Genomic DNA, 17291 nt, shown 5'->3' with positions numbered 1-17291 from the left:
TGAAATTATCAACAAAATGTCTGAAAATAACAACTTATTTTATAATTTATAGAAGTTAATCGTTTGGTCCAAATAATATTTCCGAGTAGATTCCATAATTAATGGCCAATTACCTAAGATGATATTTAAGTAATAAGAGGAATATGTTTTAATAAATTTAAATCGTTGTAACTATTTTAGAATTATATTAGGATACGAATTTTATGTAAAAGTAATAACACTTATGTAAACTGCCTTAAGAAATAAACGTATTTATGGAGAAAAAAATTATGTGCATCTTTCAAGATGTAAAATTACAAGATTTTTTTCGAACTGTGTAGTCTTTCATGCATCGTATCGGCAGTGGTGGCGAATAGTGACTTTACTACGATAGTCATAAACGCAAAAAAAATGTCTACAACAAGCATAGTGAACTGGTCAAATCGAAATAAAACGGAAAATTCACGTAGAAAGGATCATTTTCGGCTTCCTAGTCAACAAAGCATTACAGAATCATTATATCGTACCCAACCAATTCATCTGAAGCGGATATTGAAGGTAAAACAGTCATAATATAAGATCGGAGATCGTTTTTTTTTCATCATGACAACGTTCGGTCACATATTTAGGATCCGGTTCAAAATATTCGGATATTTTTCGATGGGAAATTTCAATTTCGTCTTGCGGAATCGAAAGACGAAACATTTCATTGGTTCAGAACTCGTGAATTGTTATATAAATAAGAATAAGTAGTAATTTTTCGGTTATAAGCTATTTAGCTTACAAATTTAAGTGTTGAATAAGAGTTATGAAATGGTGAAAAATTCAAGTTGCAAAACAACAAAAAATTGAGAGATATTAATGCTTGGTATGTTTTTACTAGATGATTTCTAAATTTAAAAAAAAAAAAACATCACCCACTTTTTCAACTAAACTACAAAAAGTGAACTAACCGCACATTGAGAATGTTATCTGTTCTTTCAATTTGAAAATAAAAATCAACCTCACAGTTGCACCGTGGTGCATCCTTTTCATTAAACTTCCATTATGAACCATTTATAATGAATTCACTGAGAGTATAAATAATTAACGTTGCATTATTTATCGGACTTGCATTCATAAATAATTTTCTTCATAATTCATTGGCGTTCGGGTAAATGAATTCGCTCGGTTCGGGCAGGAAAATACAGATAGAGACGAAAGATAATGCTGAGCCACTCCTTGCGTACATCCGTCCTGATTATCGTTGGACAAACTGAAAATGAGCAAAACAACAAAAAAAAACGTCCGATAATGAAATACATCACCAATCGGTTATTACCGCGGTGACCATGTCAGAGTTCGACAGGAAAATTAAGTATTTGTGCTACCGGCACTGTCCGAATCAATGCACTGGCAATGCATTGCGCGTGCAAGGATTTTCCGGGGTAATCAAGATTCATTGCTAAGCGTCCGGCGGTAGTTGTTTGTCCCGGTGAATTATGGCCGTTGAAGTTGATTTTAATGGTATAACCTTTTCCTGGTTGTCTTACTCCAGGCATCCGACATTCGACGACATTCGCTACGACTGCGTTTCGACTGTTTGGTTCGACTTTTTGCTTTGCCACCGAGCGCGAAATAATTTAGGATTTAGGATTTTCTTTCAAAACCTATCAAGAAACGTACATGCCTTTGCCTGTGACAGCACTTCCAATAAATCAGCACAAAATTTGCCATTACTATCACATACATCATCAGGACACAAGCGACCCGCAAGTTGAGAATGAATCCTCCAGCTACGTTGAATTATTGATATAAAAGCCGTATTCTGGCTAGCGAAACCGCTGCCGCACATTAACTGCTGTCGCGTTCCAGCCGTATTTGGGTACACAAACATTGGCCGAAGGTACCACACGGTAGTCGGGATTCTAGAATCAGTCTCCGTCGCTCGCCGTGTTTGCTTCCGGAGCGCGTAGATCACGCGGGTATCCTAAGTGTGTAAATATGCCACATTTGATTTCTGTTCTCCGTTGGCTATCCGTGGCCGCCAAATCCGACAGCTAACGGACCGGTATAACAAGGAACGGCAGAAGGAATGAATGGAATGAACCGACGTGGCATCATCATCATCAACGGTTAAAACGGAATGTTTCTCGATTGTAATAAAATAACACTACTAATTCTTCAATTTCCGTGCACTGCACTCCGGTTCTCTTTGTAGTCAAGTTTCAAAACTAGACAGTAACCATCAGAAGGGTAATCCATCCATCTGAAGCATTTTCTTCCGCTGCCAGGACCATCATAATAGCTGAAATCAATACCGCAGACAAGCTAAGCTTCGAATAATACTCGTATGTCGTTGGTCGTGTTCTGTTTTCCATCCTCCTGCTTCCTGCTCGTAGCCGTATTTGCGGTAGATTAGGTAGGTACATCATACAGGACTAGAAGGACTACGGCTTTTGGCTATTGATGGAAATTTGGAGAAGCAACGGATTTGTGTCTTTCAGCTTTTAGCATTGTTTGACTTGGGGAAATCAGCTTGATGTAAAATGCTTCATTTCTACACTTTCAATTAATTTTATTTAAACCCCTGTCAAAACGTTTTCATATTCGCGGGAGGAAATGGTTCTTTTAACACCAACCAAGTTTAGTCTTGATAATGGTGTTCTGCCATAATTTCTTCGTTGAAACTCCAGGGCATCAGGCTAGAATCAAAGTGCATGTGAATCAACACATGAAATTTCATAAGCAAAATGATTGATACCATGCAAATTTTCATGAAAGATGTGTTATTGTGCATGATACCAATAATTTTGCTCATGAAATCATGACCTATTATTCATGATAGACATGCTTTCATGATTTTTAATCATGGTACCGGCAATGGATTTTCACCCGTGTACTCGAAAACGGTTCATTAAAACCATAGTTAGTTAAACCGCAAATTACGCAAAATGAATGTCAAAACTTAGCTATTGTTGGAGACCAGCACAATAAATTCTAGATTGGAGAGTCTAGAGTCCGCAACGAAAATAGTTTGTAGATGAGGAACTGGATGAAATGAAATGCAGACAATAGGCTTTCCCGTAAACGCGCACTATGAGTTAAAGCTAGTCTGAAATGAAGGACATAGTAATAATAAGACAACAAACAACCGAAAAAAAAAATGTTGTGAGCACTTTAGAAAGTAAATTGCTATCTTTAGTTGAAGATGTTCTTTTCGCAGTTTCAGTGCAAGGTTTACCGTAGTGTGCAGGTTGTTCACAAAACTGACATGTAAGCAGCTGATTGTCATAGGTAATCAGTGTTTTACACGGATGTATCCCACCTTGACCACAAATGATGTAAGATGGAATTGCACTCGCACGCCATTCCGGATACCGGGGGAAAAATTCCGCCATACTTATCTTTCGATGAAAAGAACTTCACCGTACTGCGACATATTGTCCCGAACGAACTGATCGCTAGCCTGCGGGGGAAGGTCATGCACGTATACTTCTATGGCAATGTCCCCCATGTACACAGGGTTTTTGTATTTGATATTGTCACACTCAACGGTATGCACCTCGTTGTTAACTGAAGCGAATGCCATCCATTTCGCACACTCTATTGTTCACTACACTGTATTGTTTTTGTTTCTGTCGTCTCGACGTAAGTAATTTTCAACTACGTCCGATGAGATGCGAACAAGAACTGATTTTAGTATTATGAATAGCGATTTTAAATAATTAGGGATATGTTGATACTTTGTATTGATTAGGCATTAGGTCACTTTATTTTATTTGAAACAGACAAAAATGACGAACAATAATTTTTGCTAAAAAAAACAGACAAATATGACGGACAAAAAATTTGTTTACAAATTGTGAAAACGAAATCTATGTTCAGTTGACAACATAACGGGTAAACACAGTGGCGTCTCGTCCTCATGTGCACCTCGTGCACTGCACAACCGGTCGAATTGAAGGAATGAACTGCGTTCCCAACCCCATCCAAATTCAATTATTTTTTTGGAATTTATTCGATGAACATTCGTGTATTAACACGCATCTCATATACATCAGACATAAAATTTCAAGTATCTGTTGTCGCTGTGTTAGTGTCTTTTCCGTGCACATGAGTTACTGCACAGATTCAAGAAGTGAAAGAATTACTCAGCTCAGCTCTGAGATTTGTTTGTTTAGTAAAAAATCTCATCCGCAAGTATATTGTTATATCATTGTATTGAAAAACACAAGCTAATCTCCATTCCTCAATCTTTAGTTTTCACTTACAACGAACTGTTACATCTGCTATCATACCACATAAGCAGTGCACAACTAGGCAATTTAGTCACGAGACGCCACTGGGTAAAACATTTATCACCAACATTTCGCTCACCGTTTTCACTTTCTCTGCTGTCTATCATTCCGCTTATGAGCAACCCATTTTTCCTTCTTCTCTGAATCTTTCCCTTGACGTGTAGATGATCAGAAATGCTTTGGTGACTAACGTTTAACCTGTTCACCGTTTGTTTTCGAGTTTCGGTACCCAAGTAGCAATTCAAATGCCATCAACTTTTTACCTTTTTTGCCTTTCTCATCTAGAAAGGTTATGCAATCACTGTGAAAACCGTCTTTTGAACCGAGGCCCGGAGAGCCGAGTGTCATATATCATTCGACTCAGTTCTTCGAGTACGTAAAATGTCTGTATGTGTGTATGTGTGTGAGTAACACATGGATCAATAAGTCCCGAGACTAAAGCAAAGATGGCGCTCGTAGTGAACCAGTAACCACGTTTTTCTAGAGTACTAACCTTTGCTTGAAACGGGTCAAAATTTTAAGTCGATCCGATCAGAAACAGCTGAGTTATCGAGGTTGGAGTAAAGTCGTTTTGTAGTTTGTTTAAAAAATGGAAAAAAAACGAGTTTCGTGTTTTGATAAAATATTGTTTTTTAATGGGTAAAAACACCATGCAAGCGAAACAATGGATTGAAAAATGTTATCCGGACTCTTGTCCTTCAAAAGCAACGATTTGTTGGTGGTTCGCCGAGTTTAAACGTAGTCGTACCGACACAAATGACGCGGAACGCTCTGGTAGACCTGTGGAAGCCGTTACACCGGAAAATGTGAGTGAAGTGACAAAAATTATAATGAAAGATCGTAAAGTGATGCTCCGTGAGATTGCTGAGATGACACAGATATCATATGGAAGTGTATTTACTATCCTTCATGAAAAATTGAGCATGAAAAAGGTTTTTTCCAAGTGGGTGCCGCGATTGCTTTCGATGGAACAAAAACAGCAACGAGTCGATGATTGGGCTTTGATCTGCTTCCCCACCCCCCATACTCGCCAGATTTAGCCCCCAGTGACTACTGGCTCTTTGCTGATCTTAAAAAAAATGCTCCAGGGAAAAAGATTTGGCTCAAATGAGGAGGTCATCGCTGAAACTGAAGCTTATTTTGAAGCGAAAGATAATTTTTTTTATAAACATGGTATTGAAAAATTGGAAAAACGTTGGAACCATTGTATCACCCTAAAAGGTGATTATGTTGATGAATAAAAAAAAATTTTGCAAAAAAATGTTGTTTCCATTGTTAGTCTCGGGACTTATTGATCCATGTGTTATGTGTGTGTATGTATGTATGTAACATGTGTTTGCACCAACTTTTCTCGGAGATGGCTGAACCGATTTTCATGAACTTAGATTAAAATGAAAGGTCTTGTAACCCCACACAAAGTTCCTGAATTTTATTCGAATCCAACTTCTGGTTTCGGAATTACAGGGTGATATGAGCAAAAAAATGAAAAAAAGTACACTTTCTCAGAGACGGCTAAACCGATTCTCACAAACTTAGATTCAAAAGCAAAGTATAATTGTCCTATACAAAGTTCCTGAATTTTATATTGATCCGACTTCCGGATCCGGAGTTACAGGGTGATTAGCGAAAAAAATATTTCTAATCACTTCCTTACTTTTCTCAGAGGCGGCGTGACCGATTTCAACAAACTAAGATTCAAATTAAAGGTCTCATTGTCCCGTATAAAACTTCCAAATTTCATCCGGATCCGACTTCCGGTTCCGGAATTATATGGTAAAGTGTTTTAAAAATTGGATCACTTGAAGCGGTGAAACAAACACGTAAAAAAAATCTTAATTTGCCTCAAAACTATTCCAATCGGTAGCCATTGTCAATAGACAACATTCTGGTTCTCATTTTCTGATTCCGGAAGCACCGAAAATAAAAAGTAAATAGTTTTTAAACTTACCTCAACAATTTTCCAATCGGTAGTCATTGTTAGTAGACGGCCACAAAGTATTTTGGCTTTCCTTGTTCTTAGGTTTTTGATGAACGACCAAAGATTGTAGCCATAGACTCCAAAATGGATTCCAGTCGATTTTTTCGAACCAACTTCGCTTATACCGGTTCCCAGATTCCGGTTTAGGAATTACAGCACTTTTCCTTACCTCAGAGATGGCATAACCGACCTGAGTACTGTTTCACTTTGTAGATTATACTTGTTTATGGACAATGAGATATGAGAAAGGTATCATTACACCACTAGGTGGATTAAAACAGGTTTTTATAAATATAAAAAATAGGTATAGAATTCGCTCCAACTTTGGTAAAATTTTCCGAGACCCAAAGGTTGCCAACAAAGAAGTCTCTGAGATGACTGGACCGATTTTGATCAAACTAGTCGCAAATGAAAGGTCTCCCCGTCACTCTGAACGCTATTGAATGTTTTTGAGATCGGATGTTTACTTTTTTTTAGTGTTACGAAGTTTTATGTCAAAAATTTTCAGTTTTTTGACAATATCTGTCACAATTGGCCTTGAAAACAAAATATGTTCCTAGAGTTAGATTCCACCAGTAATAGATATTCAACAAGCCATAGATTGTTAAAATCCGTCCATTTTCAACGCAGTTGTCGATATTTTTGTGTAAACGACCTTTCCCCTTATTCCAGTAGTAGAAGTTGAATTACGGTACTCTTAGCAATCCTTTTCTCCAGTTATTTACCGATAATAATAAATTATCTTTTAATCTGCACTGAAGAAATTACCGAAAAAAGCAGGAATATTTCTCAATAATCGAAAGAGAAAGTAAACAAAGAGAACAATTCTGGGATTTTTCTAAAGGGAAAATTGTCAACTTACTTGTAATGTGCAATGGCGGCTTTTAGATTTCAATTCTATTTCATAAGGAGTTTGTAATTGATTTCAGCAAAGACTACCTGTTTTATGACAGCTATTATCAATGCATCTTTTGATAAGTAATAATCGCTCCACCACACGTTCCGTGTTCTTTCTGGGTTCCATAAAAAACTATGCAAAATTTTAGCTCGATCAGTGAAACTATGTTTTCGCACCCGAGGTTCAAATTTTGTATGAAATTTAGTATGGGGATTCGAATTTTAACAAAAAAAATCGGTTGGAGATCAATCTATAAACCCGAAAAATCAGTGCATGTGTTATTTTTGTACGGAATTCAACGAGGAAGAAAACCATTTAAGATCACATTACAATCCATTTGTAGAAAAAGTTATTAAAGGCAAATTGTCACAAGTTTCGAACAATGGCTCTTTCCTTATTATATCTAGCACTACTGCTGCTAGTGGTCGTAATATGATTTGACTTTCTTTTAATGTGCTATGACGGTTGATCTGAGTTGTTTGATGTCTTCACGATAGTTACTCAGTTTAGTATAAAGATTCTTTTTAAGTTTTCAAGCCAAGTTACACAGCTCACTGTAAAGCCACAATTTACTAAGTTTTTTCTCAATCGTCACCTAAATGGAGGTTAACATTCTTCACCTTATAAATCCGGAATCGGAAGTCGGATCTCGATAAAATTATTTAGCAATTGGTTGGTGAAAATCGATCGAACCATCTTTGATTTATTGAAGTAAGTGCCATTTTGGAGGATTTAATAACAATTTCCGGTGCTCCCGAAAAAAGAAACCAGGATCTGATATTTTCCAAATGAGTTTGTTGACAAGATCAAGATTTGTAAATTAGAATATTTAACTGATCAATTTTGAAGAATCCGCTGCTTTTTGCAGGGCCACTTAAAAATACTTTCGAAATTGAAATGTTTGTACTTGTTATTCTGAAATTCCCTGTAATTCTAAAGAATCATACGCTTTTTCATTTGAAACAAATTTTTTGAAAACATCTCCGAGAAAAGCATATTCAGCCCAGAATTGGAAGTCGGATCCGGCTAAAATTCAGATAATTTGTATAGAATCAAAAGACCTTTGATTTGCATCTAAGTTTGTTGACAATAGGTGCAGAAAGATGTTACAAAGTTGTTACACACACACACACACACACACACACACACACACACACACACACACACACACACACACACACACACACACACACACACACACACACACACACACACACACACACACACACACACACACACACACTCAAAAGTCGTTTTCCACAGTGATTACAGAGCCTTCCTATTTTTTGACTGTGCTGTCCAAAGTAGATCCACTTCAGTAACTCATTTTTCTTTATTGTGACGGTCACGACGAACACAGGACCCATTTTTATTGTGTTATCATATGGCATTCGCCTGTAGCTATCTGAATTTTTTCACAGATAAGGAATAGTTCTCCAAGAAGTATAACAATAAGAGTGACATCAATATAAGATTATTAGCATATTTTAAGCCGTAACTACAGGGTGATTTTTTAAGAGCTTGAGAACTTTTTTAAACAATAAAACGCATAAAATTTGCAAAATCTCATCGGTTCTTTATTTTAAACGTTAGATTGGTACATGACATTTACTTTTTGAAGATAATTTCATTTAAATGTTGACCGCGGCTGCGTCTTAGGTGGTCCATTCGGAAAATCCGCTTTTTTATCGACAAATTTTGTTCAGCGATGAGGCTCATTTCTGGTTGAATGGCTACGTAAATAAGCAAAATTGCCGCATTTGGAGTGAAGAGCAACCAGAAGCCGTTCAAGAACTGCCCATGCATCCCGAAAAATGCACTGTTTGGTGTGGTTTGTACGCTGGTGGAATCATTGGACCGTATTTTTTCAAAGATGCTGTTGGACGCAACGTTACAGTGAATGGCGATCGCTATCGTTCGATGCTAACAAACTTTTTGTTGCCAAAAATGGAAGAACTGAACTTGGTTGACATGTGGTTTCAACAAGATGGCGCTACATGCCACACAGCTCGCGATTCTATGGCCATTTTGAGGGAAAACTTCGGAGAACAATTCATCTCAAGAAATGGACCGGTAAGTTGGCCACCAAGATCATGCGATTTGACGCCTTTAGACTATTTTTTGTGGGGCTACGTCAAGTCTAAAGTCTACAGAAATAAGCCAGTAACTATTACAGCTTTGGAAGACAACATTTCCGAAGAAATTCGGGCTATTCCGGCCGAAATGCTCGAAAAAGTTGCCCAAAATTGGACTTTCCGAATGGACCACCTAAGACGCAGCCGCGGTCAACATTTAAATGAAATTATCTTCAAAAAGTAAATGTCATGTACCAATCTAACGTTTAAAATAAAGAACCGATGAGATTTTGCAAATTTTATGCGTTTTATTGTTTAAAAAAGTTCTCAAGCTCTTAAAAAATCACCCTTTATTACTGCACAGATCAGCAGCGAAAGTTGATTAAGCCGCAAGCCATGACTGTGAAAACCAAATGAGATATTGCCGAAATACTGGGACTTCTGTAGGATCCTGAAAACTACATCGAATGACTTTGTAGCATGGATGTCAGGATCTTCGTATCTTCGAGGGCAGTTCCGAGACGACTTGTCGGGAAAAGCGCTTATCGCTTATCGCCTCCGAATAGTCCCCTCCAAGTCAATTTTAAAAGCACCATCCGGAGTCCAGAAAGTGAGAAAAAATGGCCGAACATTCTGCGGTTAGATGAATCATAGTTTGAATCCGACGGAAAATAACCTACGAACTGTGTTTTGTTTTAAACTTGTAATTACTTGCTGATCGGGTACTGGTGCGAGATTAACGATAGCCTAACTTAGTACAGTCTAGTTTATTTATATCGTGCAAGTAGCATGGTTTCAAATCAGTTATCTTTTCCTTCAAGCTGCAAATCATAACTCACAGCACGCGAAAAAGCGCGAGTGGGCCGGCACCGCGTCGAAATTTTACGCTTCTGTGAGAGATACAGAACGACGACCACTGGGTGGAGGTGGTCCGATAGAGTTAGAAAGCGGACTTCTACGCCGTGCGTAAACCGGCGATCGCGTCCAGGCACTCTCGGACACCGGAACGAAGAAAGTCAGGATGGCCGAGCGGTCTAAGGCGCTACGTTCAGGTCGTAGTCTTCTCTGAAGGCGTGGGTTCGAATCCCACTTCTGACAGGATTTCCTATTTTATTTATGACCATATAACATTTAGATCAGATGTGCAAGTTTTTCATTTTGTTTGTTTAATGGTTGTTTATAAAGCAAACATTGAATTTATATCAACTGTTGCACCGGTGTTAGAATCATCCAAAAAATAAATAAATTAATAATAACCTTGATTCAAGTCTATTGTTTTGAAAATTCAGAATATAACATCACTATCAAAAGAGTTTGACTTTCCATTCTAAAAACTCTTTTCTGGTAATTCGTAGTAAGAAAATGTGCTTTAAAAATGTATGATCTTCTTGATATTTGATTTACAAAATTCGTATTTTTGTTTACGTTTTATGTATACATAAATAGAAATTTAAATTGCACATTTCAATTTATTTACACAAGTATGCAATTTATTGGTGAGAGTTAAAGTGCGAATAGTTTGAATTTTCACGATGCGCGAGCAAAATTTTGACTCGTTGCTAGACTCGTTGCGAGGCCTTATTAACAACTACAAACATGTCTTTGAAATAAGTAGGTGTGCAGATTTATTTGATGCACAATGAAAAAATGCATCAATTTGAAGCTGCCTTTCATATATGTGTCGATGAAATAACCCATTCGGTGAACGGATACTAGGCAAAGCGGTTCCCATTCAGTGATATGACACTTCAAGTACTTATGAGAATGTATCAAGCGTTCCGAGTTCAAATTCTACTATAATAAAATTATGTCACATTTTTTACACTACGGTTTGGTTTACTTTTCAAATTTACTGTGTTGTGTATTTTTCAAATTAGCTCCAGTAGAGATCGCAAGATTTTGGAGTGTTAGTCATAGTCAAAAGGTTGAAAGTGTGACATTTCGTCTACTCACTACAAAAGGGTGCATTTTTACATGAAAAAAACAAAGAAAAAAAGTTTAGAGTTAGTATTCATCAAAACAAATTAAAGTTGTAGAATGATCTTTGTGAGAAATTTGTTTGGGAGTTACATGTTATTCCACATTGTGCAATCTGCAACAATCTTTGGCTGACCTTATTTCAACGGAACTAAATAGGAGAAAAGTTCCAGAAGAGAATAAAGGGTGATTTTTATAAGAGGCATAGGATTTGATTTTCAAAAATAAACACAATTGATGAAATATTGATTTCACGACATAATGCCACCGACCCATAATCCACAGCAAACAGTGACTTTTTAGGGATTCATTGGTAGCTCTTCACACATAAAAAAATCCCTGTGATTTTACATGTTATAAGATGCACATAAATGGAGCGTCGCAGTTCACGCAAATTCACGTGGAAGAACATTTAATATTGGGTCTAAAACTCCATGACATAATTCGTTGAAATAAAAGAAGAATACTGATAGCAACCCCGACGCGGCTTGAACCGACAATCATTGGATAGTAAGTACGTCTGTTAATCGACTGAGCCACAGAAGCATACATCTGCTTGGTTGGTAAAAGGTGCATTTAAATTCATACAGTCGCACCTGCTAGTAGAATGCAAGTTACAGTCGAAACCAGTAAAATTTATGCTAATCTAACATTAATTCATTACAAATTAAATTTTCCGTCATTTGACAAATTAGGTTTTTATGAATTACATCGTATGAGGAATTAAGTCACCTGTATTATTCAAATTTTTTTGGTGTGTTGTAATGCTTCTGGCTAGTCTTCACTCCAGATGCGGCAATTTTGATTGTTGACTTATCTATTCAACCAGAAATGAGCTTCGTCACTGAACACAATTTGTCGATAAAAAAATGGATCTTCTACTAACTTTGCCAGCGCCCATTCATGATTGACGATTTATGATGAAATTATAGATCTAGCTAAACAGGTTCGACAATGACAAAAGACACGATTCACGCGTGATCTGTCAAAAACAGTGTTGCCAAAAAGATACCAGCAAAAAAATCACCTTTTATATTATGGAAAACTGCCTTTTAATCCATCTATTGTTGTAACAATGACTTTCTCGTATGGAGTGTTTTGCTCGATTCGTGCCTTTTTCGTGCAGTCGAGCAATCCAAACAGGTGTACTGTGTTTCGTTGATTTGCACTGCACGAACAAAAATGCACTTTCGGGACATTTCGCGGGCAACTATTTATCACCCGTTTTCTTTTCCGAGCAGTAAGAGTGCAAACCAAACTTTACAAAACCGTTTTATTGATTGACTTTCAGGGCAAAACACTGGCACCAAGCGAGTGGAATAAATGAAAAACGAAACAAGTTTGTGAACATCGATTAGGCTATCTTTGAGAATTCCGATTCCGGACTCACATAAAAAATATGTGCACTGAAATTTCTCGAAATTTAATTCAAATGAAAGGTCTTCAGACCTCGAATCCCGGAATCACAGGGTAATTAGTAAAAAAATTGTTATTTAGGGGTTTGGCAAGAAGCCGTTTTTGTGCTTTGAGCACATAACCGATTTCACCATTCTTTACGTTTCGTCTTCGACTCGTCAGTGCAGAGCAGAGCAGAGTGCAAACCCCTAAATAATCAAAATCTGTGGTCGGCCAGTTCAGTCGCCTATTCGTTTCGCTTGGGACATCAGAGAAGACATTGCGCTCCGGTACAATATAAAAGTGTTTCGCAAATAGCGTTAACTTTACGTCTGCTTAGCGGTTCAAATGGAACTGTTTAAGTTTTTTCAGTAAGTAGTTCAATTTGAACTACTCTGCACTGTCTAGTCGAAAACGAAACGTAATGAATAGGAAAAAATCGTATTTTTAATACATAAGGATGAAAAAATGAATGAATTTCTTTGAAACAGCCTTATAATACTTGTACTGTGGACGTCTTTGTAGCAAAAAAAAATCAGATATACCGATTCTCAGTTCCTTTTCGAAAATTTTCGAGGTTTCCGATATCGAACATTTAATTATGAAGCCAAATAACGTAGAATTGCCTGAAACGTCGAGATAACATCAGATCTCAATGCTTCATGCAATTGTAATGGCATTCGGTATAACACAATTAGATTTCGGAAATCTCCAAAATTTTCTAAATCCCAACCCATTTTGTTCAAAAAATTTTTTTTTATCAGAATAACACAGATCTCCATTTTCATGCAATTCAAATTTTTGAAATTAAAAAAATTTTCGGTTTCTGAAAGCTACCAAATTACGAGATCCCAGTGTCAATTTCTTCAGAAAAAATTTTTTTTTGTCGAGATGACACTAAATTTTAACGTTTCATGCAATTCTATGAAGATTGCGAATCGCAAAAATATTCTAAAAGCCAGTCGATTTAAAAAAAAAAATTCAACATGACACTAGATCTTGATGTTTCATGTAATTCTAAGACATTTGGCATAAAAAAACGATCTCGGAGATTTCACCTTCGGGGTCCTTGGTGATTTTTGAAAATTGAAAATTGTTAAACTTTGACCGCCGAACCGGAGTAAATTGATCCCGATTCGGTCACTTTTTCTGTAATTTCTCTGTTGTTTTTGTTTGTTGCTGTTGTCGTCGTTATGATAATATTTCGTATTATTTTTTTATAGTTTTTAGTATTGGTGTTGATGTTAGTGGTAGCAAACATAACCTTTTTTACATGGGCTGTAGTTGATGGTTAGGCAATATTAAATTTATATTTATTTTCAGGGTGACTATTCGAATCTTCTCAGTTTGCTAAATATGTCATAGAAAAAATTTTCAGGACAAAATTGATATGAGTGTGCAATATGACCCTTGAAATGTCGATATAGAAGAAAAACAGATAAAGAAGATATTCTTTGCATCAGAAATCAATTGCATAATAAATTAAATACAATTAAAAATCAACATTTTTGATTTTCCCAAAGCTACATTTTGCTTCAGTAACCGTTATAAATTTTTAAAATAACCTTGAATCGAAGGTGGGGCATAATATCCGTAGAGTGACTGTTATGAGAAAACTCGTATATCAAAGAAATGGCTTTGTTTCTCTGGGTTTTTATACTGCAAATAAAGACATTAGCACTGCTAAAAGTTAATTACTAAGTAGCAATCGACCATTAGATGTTTTGTCCGGTTAAAATGCTTGTTTAGTCGAAGCAAAACTATACATCGAAAAGCTGCCTTATGATTTTGTCAGTTTTTTTTCACATTTTCCAGCAAACGACAACTGCCAAACTTGCATAGCAGAAAGATATTACGAAAAGATAGTGTTAGTGATAAAACTTTTGTTTAGAAAAGTCTTGAATACTGGAAAAAATAAAGGGGGACGCTTTGACCAGTAGGGACGCTTTATAATACTTTCCCCTAATGCTTAGTTTTGTGTTCATAATTTTCTGGAGAAGATCGTAAGGCAAATAAATATCGTTCAGTTCGCAATGAATAACCATTTGACTATTGAAAATATTGGTTTGAAAGCGGGTTTCAATATGGTTTTACAGCGCACTACTACATGGAATGAGAAGTTCCGGGCCTAACCAAGAAAACAGTCAATTTTTTACCGTGAAAACAATTTTATTCTTCAGTATAATCTCCATCTAGAGCGATACACTCAACCCATCGGTCCTCTAACATTTTTAAGCTTTTTGAAAAATAAAAAACCTAAGCTTTTTGAAAACAAGCTTAAGCTTTTTTTTTAAAATAAGAAACCTTTTCAGGTTTGAAAACAGATAATAGTCGCTGGGAGCCAGGTCTGGAGAACACGGGGGATGGTGAACCAATCCGTACCGCAAATCATTCAATTTAACACGATCAGCTGTTCTTCAAAGACTAGTGGATAGATTGGCATGAAATTTGGTATTGGGCCATTTAGAGGTTTGTTCTCAATAAAAAATATATATGGTTCGAAACTGTTCACGTCTTCTATGTGAGAGATCCGGGACTTTTCATTCCATGTAGTATACATTTAATTTTTGTTCTATTAAAGACTTAATCGGTCGATACGCTTATTTATCATAAAGCAAACGAAAAAAAAAACTATTCCCAATACACGTAGTGGTTTGATAATGCCTTTCTTTTGTCATTCAAATAGTCTCATTAAAACTTATTTTTCCATTCAGATTGATTCGGGTAGTTCACTGAAACAAATGCAAGTTGGTAGTTTACAAAAAATATGCAAATATATTCGGTCACCTTCCAGAAACCGAATGTATCAGCAATAATACATTTGAGCTTAATTATTGGCTAAAAATGAAAAAAAAAAAAAACAAGCGCGGTTAGAAAAAAACGATTTTTGTCGGTTACGTCACTTATACGATTATCAGTAGAACCGGAAGTGTTAGTCATATGATCTTTGAACCTGATCAATAATCTAATCGAAGCTTTCAAATGAGTCTAAGGCTGTTAAAATCGGTTCTTTAATCTCCGGAAAAAATGAGCGGTAAGAGAAAAGCGTGGTTTGTCAATTACATTACTTTTACGATCAAATCTCCGGAATCGAACGAACATGATCCACAACCCAACAGAAGATTTTTATCCAGTAATTCTATATCCTTTCTATAGGCATAGCCAAAAAGACAAAATGAATGATTTACCCGATCTTCTGGCATCCGGCTGTCCAGAGTTTTGCAAATCCCAGGAACTAATCGTTTCGTAGAGAATCTCTCCATATAACTTACAAGCTAGTGTTTTGGTGAATGACCCAATGGGTTTTGTTTCAGTGTCAGGTTTAGCCGATTGCTGGTATGATATGAACGATAGCCTTTGCGTAGACAGATTCTTTTGTCGGAATTTAAGACTTCCACATTCGTTGAAGATCTTGTTTCCCAGTAGGTTTAGAAAAATGCAATTATTGCTCCTGGGTGACGTTAGATTTTCTACTTTTTTTGTTGAAGTTTAAATTTTTTTAGTTGTGGAATTTCGGTTTTGTTTTTCTTCTAAGTTAGTGATAAAATTATATAGTACCAGAGATCGATATTACTATGAATCGGTACTGATAACCTAACTTTCCTCATCAAAGCCATAATTAGAAAAATACTCGTATCTTTCGTAAAGTGTTTTACAACAAAAGCGTTTTGACCAACAGTTAATATGAATACATATATCTAATGGGTGAGTTTTGCCCTTTCCAATGACTGCAGTTCCTCTGCCACACAACATTGTTCGGCAAGTTTAGTTTCAAAGTTTGTTTTATGAAACATACATGAAACCAAGCTAACTGCTAGTGGCGCTGCTCCTGCTTCCCAAATGTTTGAGGAGAATGAATAGTGTCCGTGTTTTAATGTTCACAAACTTTCGTCGACCGCCCCAATCCCTCTCCCAATTATATTGTAAATTTAAGCGCCGACAGAACAATAAAATCCCAAGTCACGAGTAGTTTGTTTAAGCGCACCGTTTTTGAACAGAGTAAAAGTTTACTCAGTTGTGTTTTGTTTGTTGCCCAACATCGGGACTGACGAATCTTTCGCCTGGTTTTGGATTGAACGATCATTTTTAATTCAGTTAGAATAACTTTCATATATAAACGTCTCCTTTCGTTTCGTTTTACTTTCAGTGCTAACCACCGTGATTGCGTTAGTGGACTCCATATCCATTTCGCCGGACAACAATCACCACCATTATGGGGGTGGTGGCGGTAGCTACGGTCTCCAGCGCTATGCTGCTCCGAAAGGAGCTGGTCGATTGCCTTTCCTTGGTCGAGGAGGTGTGGGAGGAGAAGGAGGAGGAGGCCGACACGGAACAGGATCAAAAGGACCACCGCCGCCACGTCTTACTTCCCGGGTGGATAATGCAGTGCTTCTCAGTAATCAAACGGCAGACCGGAATCGACGGTTAATTCCGTACATGACATTTTACATTCCGTCATCCAACGGTGACTTTAGTCTGCCAATCAATCAGGCGTACAATTATATGCCCATCGTAAGTAGCATTCGTCAGTTGTCAATTGCCGCGACTGGTAGGTGATAGTTATCTATTGTTTTGTACGTTATAATTTGGTTCTTCAGGGACATAAGTAGAGAGGAGCTGTTGATGAAGTATTTGATGCGACGAAATTCTTGTATTCGCGGGATTCTGTGAATGATGTCGAGAATTAATTCACAGTTAAAATTAGACAG

The 17291-nt window shown here is 36.9% G+C and overlaps 2 protein-coding genes and 1 non-coding gene across 3 annotated transcripts in view; 2 read left to right on the top strand and 1 right to left on the bottom strand.

The window, feature by feature from the left end:
• LOC131425397 (RING finger protein 17) overlaps positions 1–17291 on the bottom strand; it is a 546443-nt gene that overhangs the window by 515614 nt on the left and 13538 nt on the right. The gene's annotated exons all lie outside the window — the stretch shown is intronic.
• The window catches only part of LOC131425398 (uncharacterized), a 210621-nt gene that overhangs the window by 181083 nt on the left and 12247 nt on the right, over positions 1–17291 (top strand). Inside the window, exon 3 of the mRNA XM_058587272.1 lies at positions 16730–17094. Coding sequence (XP_058443255.1) covers positions 16730–17094 — 365 coding nt within the window. The remainder of the gene's footprint in view (positions 1–16729; positions 17095–17291) is intronic.
• On the top strand, positions 10226–10308 carry Trnal-cag (transfer RNA leucine (anticodon CAG)). The gene has a single exon. It is a non-coding gene; the product is annotated as a tRNA-Leu (tRNA).

Source organism: Malaya genurostris, chromosome 1 (assembly GCF_030247185.1).
Source record: "Malaya genurostris strain Urasoe2022 chromosome 1, Malgen_1.1, whole genome shotgun sequence".
In the NCBI taxonomy this organism is placed as follows: Eukaryota; Metazoa; Arthropoda; class Insecta; order Diptera; family Culicidae; genus Malaya; species Malaya genurostris.
Note: the sequence above shows the minus strand (reverse complement) of the source record. Positions and strands in the feature narration are given on the sequence as shown.